Source organism: Notechis scutatus, chromosome 1 (genome assembly GCF_049901735.1).
Source record: "Notechis scutatus isolate UNSWTSFEM ecotype Mainland chromosome 1, rNotScu1.2, whole genome shotgun sequence".
Classification (NCBI taxonomy): Eukaryota; Metazoa; Chordata; class Lepidosauria; order Squamata; family Elapidae; genus Notechis; species Notechis scutatus.
The window spans coordinates 251,191,313-251,210,211 of NC_142009.1; the positions used below are offsets into that span (position 1 = coordinate 251,191,313).

The 18,899-nt window shown below is 33.1% G+C and overlaps 1 protein-coding gene across 5 annotated transcripts in view; it reads right to left on the minus strand.

The window, feature by feature from the left end:
- Positions 1-18,899, minus strand: part of ELP4 (elongator acetyltransferase complex subunit 4) — a 159,261-nt gene that overhangs the window by 67,761 nt on the left and 72,601 nt on the right. For 4 of the 5 annotated variants that reach the window (XM_087951056.1, XM_087951055.1, XM_087951057.1 and 1 more), the window contains one exon: positions 15,902-16,008. The exons of the other annotated variant lie outside the window; for it this stretch is intronic. In XM_087951056.1, coding sequence (XP_087807182.1) covers positions 15,902-16,008 — 107 coding nt within the window. The remainder of the gene's footprint in view (positions 1-15,901; positions 16,009-18,899) is intronic. 5 annotated transcript variants of the gene reach the window in all.

The following is an 18,899-nucleotide window of genomic DNA, read 5'->3' on the forward strand; positions in this document are numbered from 1 at the left end:
GCCTACTTCCTCAACTGGATTTGGGCTTACCTTGATCGTCATGGGGCACAATACCAATCGGACATGAGACTGGGTTAGCTGAGGGACCACCTCTTCCCAAATACATTATCACATCCCACTGTTTCTCGCATAGATGCATGCACAATCTCTGAGGGATTTATGTTTTGTGGGTCCAGGAGATGAGTCTTCATTGCCACAGTGCCCATCTTATAGAAGATTCCTCTCTACTCAAATTAGGTCCATCCCTGTTGATTTTTAAGAAGTACATAAAGACTGTACATATGTCGTTAGGCTTGGGAGGGTGCCAGGAAACTAACAACATTTAAAGAAGGCTCAGTTACTGTAGTCGATGTGGTTGATATACTTACTCTCTCCATTTTGTGGTTTGAATTCTTTACCTTTTAATAATATTTTAATAATGATCATTTTCATTTTATAATGATTATTTCTATAATGATTGCTTTTATATTATTGTTTGATCTACTTATATATTGCACAGTTACTTCTGGTGAAATGAGCATACACACACACACACACACACACGCACACACACATATATGATTGATTGATTGAATATAATAAATGAATACTATATACTAAAGTCATGGGAAAGTTAAAATACAGTGCTCCTGCTTCTATCTACGTGCTTAAAACTCTCTTGATTTAAATAGTTACATCCTGCCAAACATGAAAAAAATGGTATGTCATTTTGGATGTGGTCTATCCCAGGGCTTTCAAACTCCCGGCTTGTGGGTCAGATGGATCACGTGCTGGCCACACCCCCACCCAGTTTAGCGAAGGGGGAAAAAGTCCTGATATGCTATGAAGATGTAAATTTGACACTCCTGGTCTATCCTATCTTCATCTCAGGCATGGCAAAGAGAATTTGAATCACTGGGTAGTTTGGTTGAGGCAGATTAGTTGTATGCAATCATGATAGTGGATCATAATAGTCCAACCCCAAAGTTCAGCTTGGGAAATTTTGCATGAAAACAAACATGAATTCAGTCATTATAAACATCAAGAAAGTATATAGACGCAAAATTTGGCTGGCAGTCAAACAAGAAGAATCAAGGCAAAGAAGTAACCAACTTTGACCAATTCATAGGAAAGTTATAATATGTATATAATTAATTGCTTGGTGCTCTATATAAGGAAATTTGATTTTTTTAAAAAAAAGTCACTATGATTTCTATATATTAGTGTCTCAATTCAAACTTTACTGCAAAAGCACATACTTAAAATCAGCTTATTTGTAAAAACAGTGGTAGAACTTCTAATTAAATTGACAATAGCATAAATATTTTTCATTATGGAAAGATTTACTGAAGTAATTTCATTTATCAAATTTAGTTGATATTGAATATTTTGGCTTGATTATCAGATAATTTTGTCTTCTGAGCTGTAATTTCTATTTATCCTGCACAAAAATCATCAAGTGTTCTAGCTGCAAGAAACAAAAAAAACCTAGGTGAATAATTACCAGGTTGGTCCATCAACGAAAATATACTCTCAGAAAAAGCCATCAGGTTTCATAGCCTGAAGTTATATGCTCTGACAAATCTAACAGCTCTTTCAGTGTCATTCCTAATGCACTTGTCACTCAGTATTACCCATACTCATTAAGGACAATGGGAAAGTTTATCTTAGTAACACGTTTTAAATCATCCACTCTTCACAATGGAACCATGAAATCTCTTATAAAACATGAGGCGGGAACTACATTGACACCAAGAGTTCTTCCTGGAAGTTCTATTTCTAATTCTTGTTCAAAGAATAATCTGGTTATCATAAAATCAAACAGAACAATGTATTAAATGAAATCTGAAACAGGAATAGCTAGTTTAATTTGCATATAATAGAACTACTTCTTTATTACTAGCAGGTTATATGTTATATAGAGATTCCTAGAGATCCTTACTTGTCTTAAATAATATGGGCACTTATTTTCTGGGAATGTAAAAATTAATTAGAATGGAATAAAGTAAAATAAGTATGCTGTTCACTAAGTATTTCAAATATCTATAGTAATATCATTATTACATTTTTATTGCATAGTGGGGAACATACCTAATAAAGTTGCCTACTTTCCTATATATAAAACTGGTATTTTGAATGAATGTGTGTTTCAATTATTGGAATATTATCTACTACTAGTCTCTTCAAACGAGGTATCCAAATTAAATAGATAAAAAGGTTATGAGAAAAGGAGAAGAGGCAGCTTGAGCAGTGTCCCTATTGGGAACAACACACTGCCCAGAGACTCCTTGGGATAAGATGGGTGGAAAACAAATTTAATAAATAAATTAAATTAAATAATTAAATACATAAACATCCACACAGAAGTAAATTTATATTTGATTCAGTAGCTAAAAGATAGAATTGTATTTTTATTAATAATACTTATAATAATAATTATTATTAATAATATTATGTTACATATTATGGAGTTCAATAGTTCAGATGAGAATTTGTCATGACTCCCTAGTGATTGGGAGATTACCAACACAGGGATACACACATGCCTGTGCACGTTTGTGCATACCTACCCACCCACAGAACATGTAGAAGCAACACACTGCTCAAGCTGTCTGGAGTGGGTTCACAGGCTTTACTCTAGAAAGCAGTATGACATCTGCTCCAAGAAGCCCAAGAAGAGATTAACTATTTCAACCACTGGATTGATGGATCCAGATTGAACTGGCTAGGTAATACCTTCCTGTTGTCGAAAGAATTGACTACTGTTTCACACAAAAATAATTTCCATCAGAAAAAAGTCTAAGAATTGAGTATAAATCAACATATGCATATTGCACCACACACGCACACACAATTTTGATAGGATTGAGGAAGTTGTCTCAAAAAAATTTATTGAAGACACACCAATGGCGGTTTCTCAGATAATTTTCTCTGTTGAGGAAGAAAGTTGTATTCACAAGCTGTAAACTACCTTGCTTCTTATAGATATATCAGTAGACACATCTATTGCCAGGCTATCCCGATAAATCTAAGATTCAACTGCTACACCCATTTGTTTGTCTATAAAAATTGGGAGGGCAAATAGGGAGCAGGACACAGAGCTATCATATACTTTCTCTTAGCAAGATAATTAAATTATCTTTTTAAATATTTATTGGGAATGGATGAAAACTCGATAAAGGTAACTTATACTTATTAGATTATAAAATGGAGGAAGAACAGGTTAAGGAAACACTGGTAGTTTGGGCCAAAAACTTTGGTTATAATATTGAATTGGACAAATGGCAAGAGCTATGGGAAAGAAATAGGAAATTAAGGTTGGCCACATCATATAAAGAGAACCTCCCCCCAGCAAGGCTGGCAAAAATATTTAGGAACTTATCACCTAAGTGTTGGAAATGTAACCAAGTACCAGGCACGTATTATCACATGTGGTGGTCATGTAAAAAAGCCAAAATTTTGGTGACAGATATGGACATGATTGGAAGAAATGCCTGGACAGAACTTAGAATTCGAACCAAAATAATTTTTACTAGAAATCATAAAAGAGAGATATAGCAGAGAGTCGGTATATCTAATACTACACATCATAACAGCAGCGAGAATGGTATATGCCCAAAATTGGAAAAACAGAGACACCCCTTTAGAAGGAGAGATAATAAAGAAAATACTAGTTTGTGCAGAAATGGACAGACTGACGTTAGAACTTAAAAATAAAGGACAGACAGAATATCATGATGTATGGAATAAATTTTATCAATGGTTGGAATTGAGAAGAAGGAGTTGGAACAGAAAATAACAAGGATCTGTAGAAAATTTGATGTTATCACTGGACAGGCACTAGAGCACAATTAAAATATTATTTTTTAAAAAACAAACATGTTGACAGACTGATCAAATAAAATGGGAAAGAATTACCCTCAGGCAGACAGAAGCAATCACTATAGGAAGCAGAGTTTGAGTGCCAACAAAGGATAGCAAATTATTAGTTGTTTATTTGTTAATAAGTGTTGGCTGCCAAGGACAAGGAGAATTGTATGTGGGATTTTTTGGGTTTATGTATCAAATATTTTCACCAATTGATTTTTTTATATAGAAGTTTCAAAAAGCACTGATGCTTTTTAACATCTTATGAGTAAAAATTGAAGAGTATCACAGTATACTATTAAACATAAATTATTAAATTTAAAAAATCCTAACCCTGCCATAATTCAGCAAGACATTCTGAGTACAAAATCTAGATTGGACTGGGATATCTCTGTTTTTCCTCTCTTCCTCCAACCAATTCATTTCAACTCTCGACAAATGTGCACATTCAGAAAGAGTATATTTAAATGTATTGAACAACACACACTTTATAACTAGGTATATATATAAAAAAATTAGATTAGGAATATTAGGAACCTAATCTAAACCCAAATGCTATGTTATGACTTTGAGTTTAGATTTAGATGCACTTCTACTGTGATTTTAAAGAATTATTTTCTGTATGTGTTTCAATTTTATTTATTGAATTGTAATTAACAAACATCATCAAATAATTGATATAAATCCATGATGCATAGAGAAAAAGATATTAAAAAGATGTGCTAAAAACCAGATAGGTGATATAGTCTTATTTCTGGTATGCTTAAAATGCTGACAACAGCAGATGTATTGCAATTGAGATAAAATATAAAGACTATCCAAACCTCATAATTTATTTTATTATTTTGATTTTACCTGTTATCTTTTCTAATGTGGCAATTGAAGAGGGCCTATTAATTCACATTTCAGTTGTTAAATTATGTAATATTTTCCAATTTTGGGCAATTATTTTAGCTGCTAAAATTAAGTAGCTGATACATTGATTATTTTTTAAGATTGGGATTTAGTCCCATAAATAAGTGCAATAAGCCTCATCCTGAAGAACATTCAATTCTTTGTATGATGATGCTTACTGCCCCCAAAACTTTACACCAAAAGAGTATAGCTTTATTGCCTGACCACCTCAAATGAAAGAAATACCCTTTTTTGGACAATCTAACATTTGGAAGAATTATTAAGACATACAGTATGTGCCAGTATAATTTGAGTCAAATGCCAACAATGTATAATTTTCCACTGAAGTTTTTGCAATGAAGCTCAGATATAATCCACCTGATTTCCAGCTTGCCAATTGTTTCTTGTATGGGTTTACCAAGATCATGATTCCAAACTTCCCTTTAAATCTAGAGGTGGATCTCCTGTTTCTAATTAACTGCCTATAACATTTTGAAAATCTTCTCCCTTTGGTTGTTCTAGATACTACTACATTCTACTTCTGGATTCTACCACATTCACAAACTAGCCTAAGGCCAAATTGCTGCAGCTCTAATTTCCTGAAATTTAACATCCAGTTTTGATATCACCGAACAAAACAAAACAAAAAAAATCCCTCCCAAAAACCCAACCCATAGTAACTTCTCACTATTCATTGTTCCATCTGTTCAGTTTTGAGAAATTTCCTATTGCTGTAAAAATCATTTATTCTATAAAGGATGTATTCTCTCAAAAGTTTCATTGAACCAGGTCATGATTATTCTCCTGTTCTATGTATATTATTAAGGAATCACAGCAGAAGAATCCATTTTTTCATCAAGTTCTTTTTAAAGTTGTTTGAAAGACACACCCAGGGATGGGATTCTACAGGTTCGCACATATTCGCTAGAACCGGTTGTTAACATTCTAAGCAGTTCGGAGAACCGGTTGTTAGAAGAAATTACAGGCCTAATCCTGTGACTTTCAAAAAGAGACTTTCTTGAGACTTTCAAGAAGAGATTGGACTGCCATTTGTCAGAAATGGTGTAGGGTCTCCCGCTTGGGCTAGATGACCTACAAGGTCCCTTCCAACTCTGATTATCTGTTTGATCTGTCTGTTTGATCTGTAAGAAAGGCAGGAAGGAAACATTCTGGTGTTGCTTACAGAAGCTGCATCTCCATTAACCCTTATTACTTTCTTGGCAGGACTAGACTTCCTGTCTCAGGAACGTCTCTGGAGTTTTTCCCCCTCCTTTGCTAGTACTTTGCTTGTGTGGAGTGACCATTCAAAGTTACAATGGCACTGAAAAAAGTGACGTATGACCATTTTTCACACTTACAACTGTTGCAGCATCCCCAGTCATGAGAGGCCAGGCGAGGAGATGCGTGCCTCAATGTGAGTGATGTTGAGTTGGCCACACCCAGCCAGTCACATGACCACCAAGCCATGCCCACCAACTAAGCCACACCCACAGAACCGGTTGTTAAAAAAATTGAATCCCACCCCTGGACACACCCTTTATTTCCAAATGATTACCTTATGTACAGGTAGTCCTTTGACTTACAACCATTCATTTAGTGACTGTTTGTGTTACAACAGCACTAGAAAAAGTAACTTACAACCATTTCTCACAGTTAAGCTCATCGCAGCAGCATCAGGGTTACGTGATCAAAATTTGGGCTCTTGCAGTGCTTCTGGGTCATGTGATCACCATTTGTGACCTTCCTAGTCAACTTCTAACAAGCACAGTCAACAGGGAAACCAAATTTTCCTCCTGACCACATTGATTCATTTAACAACCACTGAGTCACTTAACAATCATAGCAAAGTCATAAAACCAGGTGCAAGTCATTTAACAACCACCTTGCTTAGCAACAGAAATTGTCTCAATTGTGATGATAACTCGAGGACTACCTGTACCTTATTTCCACACAGGGTCTTTTGCACACACAACCTTACTTTCTATAACTATGAACAGACGGGAAGTTACTGGTAGCTATCACTGAGAAGCATTTTTTAAAAATTTGTTGGTTGTTTATTGAATTCTTGGTCCTGACCTGTGCCAAGCCTACATTATATGTGGCATTTTAGGTATAGATAAAAAAAGGGATTATTTTCTTCTAAAAAGTCTGCTTGAATTTATAAATCAATAGATTTAACTAGGTATCCAACTTACTATCTTGTTAGCTGTCTGGCAATAAAGCTGGCATAAAAAATATAATGTTTGAACCATTATACTATACTAGCATATAAAATATTGGCCAGTTATTTTTACTAATTAAAACAAGCAACACCTTCATGGAAGTTTATTCGGAATGGAGCAGAACACATTCATTATAGCAACGTATTGGAATTATCATCAGGCAGGGAGGAAAAAACCTGCAGGAAATATGTCATGTGTTAATTGATCAACTAGCACAGGGCTGTCAAACTCCTGGCAAAGAACAGAGGAAGAAAAAGAATCCAAGAAATACAAATTTCTTAATGTTATAATGCCCTTCGAAGATAATACTGTTACTGTAATTCCCATCTCTCTTCTGAAAAGCCGCAAACTGGCAATAGAAAACTGGATGGAGGACAATTCTCTAATACAGGGGTGTCAAACTGGTGGCCCAAAGGCTGGATGCATCACGCACAGGTCATGCTCACCCCAGCTCAGGGAATGGGAAAAATGTCATGAAACGTGGCCTGCCCCCAAGCTTCTCGGAAGCACAAAGAATGAATGAAATAATACATTAAAAAATTGAAGGTCCTCTCCTATGCTGCCATATGTCCTGATCATGATTTCACCTCATCTTAGTTAACTGAATAGTCACCTGTTTTGCCAGTGTTTTTTTAATGGAAGCAGCATATCTAGTATGGATTCTGCTGAATCATATGATCAGCTTAGTTCATGGACCTATAATACAGGATTCTACCCTCAAATAGTAGTACATTAAAAAAATAAACATCTAACAAAACTCCAGGAAAATTAATAACTAATATTCATTATTAGCATGTAAGGCCATGAAGAACTGATATATACTGTGGAAGGAGATAATTTTAAAAATTCCATTAACATGCTTCTCCTAAGAGTTCCTAAATACAAAATAGCTGCCAACAGTCGAGTCTCCTGATAATAGTCTATTTAGTGGGGAATTCTTAATCTTTCTAAAAAGGATCCTCCCTTCCCAAAGCCAGTAGCACAGAATTTAACAAATCTTGTAGCAACCTATTACAAAAGGGAACTATGCAATTATGCAGTTTTACAAATGGTGAACATTTTGTTAAGAATTTTCCTTTTTAAAAATAAATGCATTCCAATATCTAGGTACTAAAAATACATTTATTGGAAGAATGAAATTCAATAAATAAATGGATGGATAGATGGATGGCTGATGGAAGGAATAATAACACTCACATGATCCCAAATAAAGACAATAATCAACTTCATTGAACTAATTTATTATCTGCTTGCATAAAAACTTGACTTCAGCATATGTCCAGGGTTCATGGCAGGGGGTGGGATTAGGCTTTTGTTTTGGATATTGTTATATCCCTTGTTTCTTCTTCGTCCTTTTCTTCATAGAACTAATTCCACAATTTATAGACATGGAGGGTAGAAATGACTCCAGCCTCTTTTGCTGTTGTTTTACTTAGTTAAACCTTAGTCAAGGGCTCCTTTTTAATGTCCTGGGTTTAATTAGCAAATAAGAAAATTACTTTTCCTAACAAACTCTGGTTGAAGATAAAGGTGCTGACTAATTTTCACCAGCTGGGCCAATGTAAAAAAAAGGATGATATAGAATAAGCTTTTAAAAAAAATCCCCCACAAAACTAACAGACAAATTCCATCTATCTAGGCTGCTCAGCATGGGATCTATCTTCCAGATGCTAAGGGGACACTACCATGCCATGCCAAAAAACTAAGGGATTGTCAGCAGAGGCACTACCATAACTACATAGACTTCATTTGGCAAATTGCTTTGAAGCATGAGACATGTATCTTATTATTGACTGACAAGAAAACAGGTTTGTAGAATGAAATATACATCTAAGTATTTATTCTAGTACTAAAAGTAAAGTATTTGACTTACAGCAAAGAAAGCATCCCATGATTCCTTAACAGCTCATTCACTCCAGTTCCCCCATCCCCCAAATATCCTTCCTTCCCCAAAACATCCACCCTCCTAAAACAGCATAATGAACATATTTTCTTGGATGTTGGGGGGAAGGGTACACAAACACAAGCAAATATTTTGGTGGAGGCTTGGAGAGTCCTTCTGAATAGGTGAAACCATTCCTTCTTAAAAATAATGTCTATGGTGGCCAAATTTTCCTTCTCAAAGAATAGGGACAAAATGTCAATATTAAAAGAAACAAGTAAAGGCCTGCAGAAAAACATTGCAATCTGGAAAGCTTCCAGAATGTGGTTACCTTCCATGTTTTTTCCCCTTTCCTCAAAGGTTAGTCAGACCAAGCACATGGTGAATCACCACTGGTGATGCTCATCTGACTGTATTGTATATAGTAGATTATTCTATTGAGATTTTTTTTTTGTGGGGGGGTGGGGTAAATATTTTGTTTATTTATTTTTGCAGTTTTGCAAATCCTCCCTCTTTTGTATATGCAGTACTGTTGCCTCACCACTGGAGAGTCACTTTCTGATTCAAAGATGGTGATAAGGAAGAGAATGACAGCAAAACAGAATACAGTACTGTCGCTTTCCTTAGTGCCTCCTATTCGATGAACTTCTTACATTACATTCTAAAATTGTGTAACCTCAAAATGTATTGGTTCAGAAAAAATAGCTTGATCTTACTAAGCATGCAATCAACAAATAATACATGAAGTGTTGTTTTTCTCATTTACACCTAAGGATGCTTAGTATGTTCAGATGATCAGCAGCTGCAAAAGTGATTCTCTAACCCAGGGATCTTCAAACTTGACCGCTTTAAGACTTGTGGACTTCAACTCCTAAAATTCCTCCTCCAGTCATGTTAGCTCTGGAATTCTAGGAGTTGAAGTCCACAAGTCTTAAACTTGCCAACCCTTGCTCTAACCCATAGTTCCAATGCACTACTTGAGTACACAATTTTGAGCCCTCAAAGTCTGTAACAAGGCAATTTATCATTAATGTGTAAAAAAAAAAGAGTATTGCAAATTTTGAAGTGAAGAATTGACAGAAAATACAGATTTCAATGTACAATGATAATATAGTTTCCAAACAAAACAATACTTCTGTATATTCATAATGTTTTGGTACACTTTCTACTTTTAGAGTAAATAAAGAACTACATTTTTCTATTTTAATCAAAATTATAGTGGTTTAAAACAAGTAATTCAAAACTATTAATCAAATATAATCTCAACATTTAATTACTCCAAACTTCTGAAATAATATTTTTCAAATTTTATAGGTAATTTTTTATGATACTGAATTCAAATCCTTGATTTCATTCAGATTCTGTTCCTTTTCCTAGAAAGGTTTATGACAAATTGATTTAGTCTGATTATATTTAACAATGGTAGGTTGGCTTGACAGCATCTGATAAAACAATTCAATGAAATATACTATATAGAGCAAAAGGAGAGTGAATTTGCTAGAAGATGAAAATTATGTAGAATGAACATCACCTGAACCCAGTAGTTTTTATTGCTCAAGAAAGTTGGGCGAGCTCATATTATACCTGTATAATTTTATATACAACATATGAAAGAACATATGAAAATGAAAACTCCAATGCATGCATGTATAGTACATGTACAACATGAAGATTCTGACAACAATATATATAAGCAAAACCTTAAGTAATGCTTATGATTTCTCCAAACAAAAAATAAATAAAAATTAATTATTGTATAATTATTTTAGGTTGGAATCTTTTAGTGTCATCACATTCCAGTCTGAATTATTTATTTATTTAATTTCTGCAGCTTCTTTTCACAATAAGTCATCAAGCAACTACAAGAAGCCTATAACAGTACAGAATAAATATGTTGTATATTGCTGTCAAATTAATAAGAGTAACTCACAGTAGCAATTTGCTACATACTAAACATTAACTATTTTAGGCTTATTCAGAACAAATATTTAGTTCTCAAATTATATAAGTCTATATTATTGCATAAGTAGATCTTTCTTTTTGTAGTAGTTTCACTTTTTTTAACAACTGAGCTTTGCTGTCAGTCAGAAATTGCCCAGAGTTCCTATTATAAAAGGTTATTTGGGATGGCCCAAGTTTTTCTCCTCTCATATAAAATTCATTTAGCACATGCAATTCCATTTTAAAAGTGGGTGAACAGTGACAACTGAAGACCATTAAAATAGCCTTACTCATGCAAAGTGAAAGGATTTGAATGTAGAGTTCATTATATTTCTTCTGTTCAATTGTGTCCAATTCTTAGAAACTGCCTGGACAAATCTCTGAAGTTTTCTTGGCAAGGTTTTTTTTTTCCAGTGTGGTTTGTTATTCCCTCCTTCTTAGAACTAAGTGAGCCCAAGGTCACCCAGCTGGCTCTGAGCCTGAAGAGGAACTAGAATGCACAATCCCCTGGTTTCTAGCCAGATGCCTTAACTACTACACCAAACTAGAGGAGTGGGAACAAGATTCATAGAATAATTGACATTCACTTTACAGAGGAAAAAAAAAACCACTGAGAAGTTTGTTCCATGCCTGCCTTAGCAAAGAAAAAAAATGCTTCTTTTTTTGACCAGAGGAAGACAAGGGGCAGTAACTCTGTCTCTTTGGGGGAAGATGAATGCAGGGAGCAATCATTCTATGGCATCTCCTGAGCATCTTTCTCTATGGAAGGGACAGGAAAAGATTATTTCCTTCCTTCTTATCAAAAAAGAAAGATGCTTCTTCTTGAGAAAGGTGGGATTTCTCTTTTCCGACATCCGACTCTCTGTGTTTTCTTTCATGCATATATTGCATGACTTCTTTTCATGCTTATTCAATATACACAAATGGTTGAAAAAATAAAAGCATTATTTTAATCTAGGAATTTATATTTGATAATTTTCCCACTTTTGTATATTATTTTGAGATTTTATATACAGAGTAAAATAGATCTTAGACAGAAATAAAACACAGCTAATCCTCCACTTACAGCAACATTTCTGTTACTAAATGAAGAAGTGAAGGAGCGTGAAAAAAATATACTATGGATACTAACAGTCCACAAAGTATTTTTAAAGTTAGAGAAGAAAAATCAATTTCTCCATAAAATGTAACTTCTTCCTTAACAGATAAAGACAACGGAATATCTGTCACTGGCTAACTTAAAATTGAATAAGGAGATCCATAAATATATAGCATTTATGTGTCTTAAATCCAAGGCTGGTTGGCAAAATTGCAAAGTTATAGGCATAAATAATTAGATTATTGCAGGATCTAATCTGGGTTGGTTAAATGCCTTCATTAATAATTAAGATAATTTCTTTATGCATAAGCCTGATCAAAATTTGAACAAAGGAATGTAAATACAGGCATAAACTCTTACATGGAAAAATTGTAAAATTCATCATGATTTCTGATGCAACTGGACAAAAGACAAATTATATAGTTGATATGAGAAATCTTGAGCCTAAGTTATGTTTTACTTTTCAGGGAAAGGCTATGTTAGGGATACTACTGAATTTTTTACTTGGCCTCCCTCTTCCATCTAGCGCTGATGCCCTGCTACCTCAGGGGGACTGAACAAATAAATAGAAAAATACATACACCTAAAATTGTCAAAGGGAAAGGCATTATGACACAATTTTTAATCATTTGCAATAATATTACAGTAGCATTGGTGGGTTCTCTGAATAGAAATATGCCACTATTTCTTCAAAAATTTAACAAATCAAAATGCAGAAAAAAAGAACAATTATGTAATGATATCAGTGAAAAGCATGTAACCCAATATTTAAATAGAAAATAATAAGCACAATTGACTATCATTAGCTTTTCTTTTTAACTTTTATATAAATTCCTTTGAAATGACAAGAAACAAGTATTCAATATATAAATTATGTTCCATATACTTTCCTGTCAGAAAGATTCATCAGAATAAATAGCATGTCATATACTTAACTGAAAAATAAAAAAAATATTTTAAATGTTTGAGGAACTTATCTAATCAGTAAATTTTGGGAATATGTCTAGTCATGTAGCCATCTTTTATTCAATCATCAGAAAATCAAAGGCAAATTGGCATGACTCAACCCAAACTTTAATACCGCATGATTATGTTGTATAAGCTTGTTTTGTGTGATGGCTGCTGTGGTTTTTACAGAGAGATTAACAACCGGACCTAAGCTGGCCTTCAAACCTTGCCCTGCTGATGCCTCAAGCTCTTTGAAGTCTGACCATCCTACCTGGCAAAACAACAGTGGGAACTAGGCTGGTGTCAGATCTAATCTAGCTGCTTTTTTCAGCATAGCTAACGATGGGGTACACTAATTGGCCCAATTGCGGATTATACCTTTTGCTACAGATTCAAGACAATAATTTAGTCAAATGATGGTCTTTATCTCCTTCTAATTAAGATTCCAAAGTAGGAAGAAATAGGATTAGACAACGTAACTTCAAAACTATGAGCCTTTTTGAAAAGACAGGCACTTAAGAGTTTCTCTAAGATTTTAAAACATGCAATGAAAGAGCAGGTAATGAAATGTTAGGTAAATATTTCACTATACACAGTTATTGTGCTAAAGATAATCAATACCTTGTATAAATTATAACAAATAAATATTGATTTATTAGTGTTTAATGTCCAAGCCCAAAATATGCTGCTCAATATATATATATATATACTATAGATGAATATGGAAAGTACTTTTTAGATTTTTGATGTAAATATTCATATATTTAACATATAAAATATTAATTAGAATAGAAAAATATGTTAATAACGTGCCAATGCTCCAATGAAAAGGAATTGTGATGGAATTGCCCTTGCAAAATTGGGTTTATTTGTAAGAAACACATTGTAAAGCTACAGAAAATCAACAGATATGTGATAAAAATATAGATGAAATTGTTCTGATTTCAAATTATGAATTCCTTTATCAGTATTTATTTAATGTTGTTTTGAAAGATATATATACGTAAGGGTGAAACAAAATGACAATATAAATATATTGGACTTTTTTTTTGAAAATTGTCAATCCTATATTCAAGATTTGTTTGAAGAATGTTTTATGTAACTTTCTATACTCTTCCAAAGTGTTAGGCACCTATTTAAAAAGTCTGCTTATGAGATATATAATTCATTCAGCTTCATAGTTATCTATTTTTAAAAAATGATTTTAGAATTTTTCCTGTTTTCATTGTTAACTTTAATAGTAACTTGATCAACTGTTTTGTCAATGCATATTATCCTTTGTCTTAGTTTCTTCAGAATGGTACTATAATTTAAAAGCAAAAGCAGAAGATTAGCAGTGTGGGACAAGATGGTAAATGCAAAGAAACTGATGAGTTAGAAAGCAATATTTTTCTCTTTTTGGACAGGAAGCAATTTGTAAACAACAGGGTGGACTGAAATTATTCTTAAAAAATGTGCTTCTGTAGTTCTTTTGCCTTAAAAGAAATCAAATTACTTTTCATCCTTTTATTTTTATTATTGTGAACCATTTCATTTGAAAATTATAATAACAGGAAATAGTATAGAGATTTTGCTAACAGAGTTAATGTTCTGATCTGTCTATATAGTAAGGGGAATTTTTTCCCAGCTCAAAGTACAATAAATGGGAATTTAATATAGCAGAAACATATTGTCTTTTCTGTGTCAATGAAAATAATTTATGTTTTCTGAATTTTAAAATCTTGCATATGAATACTAAACTCCTTTATTCAACTGATTCAAAAGAAAAATAACTTTTTCGATAAAGTCAAATAATGTTAAAATGGATTGTACTAATATAGTGCTTTGCCATTAGATGTATTTTTTTCTGAAAACCCAAAATTACACAGAGGGACCACAAATTCTTTAAAGAAAAACATTTGCCTTCAAGTAGCTTTTGAAACCAACATTTCTTCAAGTTGAGAAACTTGAAATACTCATGCAGATATCCTGGTTGAAAACCTGGCTCCTTGATTAACTATTAACTGCTTTCAATAGGACTAGATGATTAAGGGCATTGATTACCATTATTAGGAGGAGGGCACTTTAATTTGTCACTTGATGGGCTCCTTTCAACAATTTATAGGTTATTGCAACACACAACTGTGAAGAGACAGTGAGAGAGATGTGGAGGAGGGGCACTGGAAGAGAATCCTTAGGTTACCTTATCAAGTGGCTAGCTAAAGAGGGCAGAGGGTCAAATAAGGGCCAAAGTGGTCACTTAAGGGTGAAATCCCAAACACCAAAGCAGTGCCAAGCCACATTGACCATCATTTGGTGATGAAGTTAAAAATATGCTAATATATTGGTGGCAATTCTTCCTTTTATGGGTTCAAGCAGTTAAGGCAAGTGGCCTGCTTAACAGCTTTTCACTTGAAAGAGATTAAACTAAATGATTTGTCAGGGCTGCTTAACTGTTTTATGCCTTTGTCTAAAACCCGCAAAGACTGTACTGGTGAAGATTCCTTTACTCCCAAAGCAACTTTTGTTTTCAGTTTTCTGGATCTACTTGGTTAATAAATACATCAACCCTAATTGATGTCTGCCTAATAGTGGTCTGCTCCTTAGCAAGACTAAAATGAAATCATCTTTTGCATTATTGCTTTCTGTGTAGACTGTCTTCATGGAAGGTTGGGGGAGGGGGAAGTTTAAATTTGGTAGAAAATTTACTTAAGAACATTAATGTAAATGATCCTATATTTAAAATGACATGGAAGAGTTAAAGGTGATTCCAGTAATGCAAAGGAAATTGTTTCTGAATAATGAGAAAGACATTTATCCCTCATGCCATGCTCAATTTTAGGCAGTATTGCACATTAACATCCTAACTGGAGGAATAACATCTAGGCACTTTCCCACTTAACAACACAGCTAAGAGCAAATCATTAACATTTAATTAAATATGCTTCTGACATCTTTAGAAATATGTATGTCATACTTTGTTACTGCAGGTTGTGGCCTACTTTTTAAACATTCATGGATAAACATTTAATACATTCCATCTTTCAAATAGTATTCAAATAGTATTCAAATAGTATATAATAGTCTTACCTCAATAACAAACAGCTTCCTTTTCAATTTAAAGGCAAGGTCCTTTGTGTTTGATACATCACAGATCAAACTATTAAGCCGAGGAATTTGATGTATGTGAACCAAACCTTATGGAAAGGAAATATTAAGAAAATGATGCTATTCAAATGCCTAAATTAAAGTCTTATATAAAAAAAAATCCAGTATATTTACACACACTCGTCCTCCCCCTTTTAAACTGGAGCTTACGACCAGGAGCAATGAAGCAAGCGATACGATTATACAAAAGTAATCAAGCAGAATAAAATAAACAGAAATCCTTGTGTGAGGAAAACTAATTGCACTTTGGTACAAAGGTACAGATGTAAAGAGGGATCTTAATACTTGTCAAAACTACAGCCGGTTTGTGTGTGATTTTCTCTTGTATTTACAGTAAGCAAATATGGCTATCACCTTGCATGCTGCCCACGGCACCACTGAGTGATCTTTATTTTATTAAATGCACCAGTAAGCAGCCAGCAAAGCAAAGCTCATAGGTTACTGATAACCACTGAAGCTGTAATGAAAAATATTTTGCTCTGTACCATGGTGACTATTTTTTAAAACTTGTGTGAAATAGTAAAACATGCTGTTGGATAAATTTTAACCACGTTATAAATACAATGCACATTATTTTCTGCAAACAAGACATCCGTTGAGTATGTTGGAATTTTATAACAATACTAGGCACACTGCAAACTCTGCATTCTGTCAGTTGAATCTCGAGCTGATTTCTTTTGACAAGGACGCTGGACAGATTCTAGGAAGTTTAATATAGACTTTCAATAACTGGTCTTTTTCAACAACAGACATTGAGAAATATTTTATGAGAGACAACAATAAAGCTTATATTATATCTTATTTTTAAAGAATAAAGATTAAATATTTGCGATTTTATCAGACAGTTCTAGATTAAAATGGACAATCTTTCCAACCATGAAAACTTTTCAAAGTTACACTGTTTCAATGTTTTAGAGAAAAATCAATAAATATATCTTAATATAAAAAGGCAGAGCACCACTGAACAAATACTACATAGTTTCAAAATAATGTGGAAAATGCATTAATTTGCATTTTTCTCAACTGTAAGAAAACTGCATTTTTGCAAAATATAATGCAAAATTAATAAAAAGATTTAAATATATGTAGCTTGATTTGGTATTTACTATGTCTTAAGACAAAATAAAACCAAGAAAATAGTCCATTGTTTTCACTTGAATGACTATTATAACTAGACTGGGCGTATTACTTAAAAGTAGGTCACAATTACTTCAGTAAAATTAACAGTCCCAATATGAATGTAGCCTTGTATATTTGAACACCACTAGCATGAAGCTAGGCCACTCACTGGTATTTTCTAGGTAACCGTGACTCTCATAACAAATTACATTTCAGCTTTAAAAAATGCTTACATTTTAGATTGGGAGATAATGGAAACAAAGCATAGAAAGAAAACATTTGCAAAAGATACAATTGTCTTATTTATGCATTTTAAAATTTTCTTCAGGATCATAATTACTACAGTGTGTTTAGCAATGGTATGTGAGAAGCACGGATATGATTAACACCAATTTACTAAAGATTACCTGTGTTCTCCATTATTTCTCACGAATGAATCAATATCCATATTTTATTTTTCAAGAAATCAGGATTTGCTTGTTGTTGAACCTGTTTAGTATGTTATTAAACATACTTAACTTTATATGGAACAATTGTAATACAATTGACTAACAACCTGTATTTCAGAAATAAATATTAAAAATATTTGTAGATGAGGGCTATATATTCTTGAAGGACTTGCTCAGTGTATATAGGGTAGACACACTAAAACAGAAACTGACTATGAAACTCTTCAGAAGTCTTTCAATTTTGTTCAATAAAATGATGGAGGCATAAGCATCTTATCATACTGTTCAAAATTTTACAAGGTAAATGGATAAGCTATACATGCAAAACAAGAAAAAAACCAATAGCAAATGTTTCCTCTTTATGAGAGTACAATAGAAATACAAATGTATTTTAATTGGGGTTGGGGGCAGAATTATTCAAATATTTAAAATAAACTTGTTAGAAAAATATATAGAAAAATACCACTGAAGAAAGAAGACAATTTTAGAGAAAACTATAAAAATATAAAGACATAGATTTCCTTATATATTTTACAGATAAAAGATGAAGTACTATATATCTCTACAAGTGAAAAATGTTTCTTTAAGTGGTTTATTTATTTTGTATCTTATTTAAGGGATTGTATTTCAAAAGGTTATCTTCCTCTATATGACAAAGTAGAATCTATGCTGAAGTAAACCATGGTCATCTATACATCCAAATGGATTTTCTCATGTAATGTGTAATTAATTACATCTCTGTTTTCTTACAATATTTACTGAAGATTCAGATTTGAATCTAAACCTTTTGATTAGATATTTCTATAAAACTAAATAATTTCAATGCCTAAATGTCAATTACAGTGGCTAACTCTCAAAACAGATCTGAAAAACAGCAACTGTGATATGATGTAATTCCCCTCAAAATTATTAGAGGCAATACAAAGTTATAAACAACAGAATAATTTAAATAGGGAGAATGATTATCAGCTGCCATCTACATGACAGTTACTGATTAGTTGGGGACATTCTGCTCCTTTGAACATAGGCAGTATATAAGAGTTAACATCTGTTGCCGAGTTCAGTTTCAAATCTGAAAGAAGTGCATCTAGCAAAATGTCAGCCCAGATTACTTGGAAGTAATTTTATCAATAAATAGCAGTATGAAAATTTTCACTGTCTTTTAAAAATTGTCTAAAATTAGGTTATAAATATGTTTACAAATATTTGTACAAATAGCCCAGATTTTTTTCAAAATACTTTCAATTATAAACCATTAAAACAATTGAGTAATTAAATGTTTATAACAGAGATACGGTTATATTCATGTTCATACTTCTGATATTCTGATAAACGCGATTTAAAATCAGTAA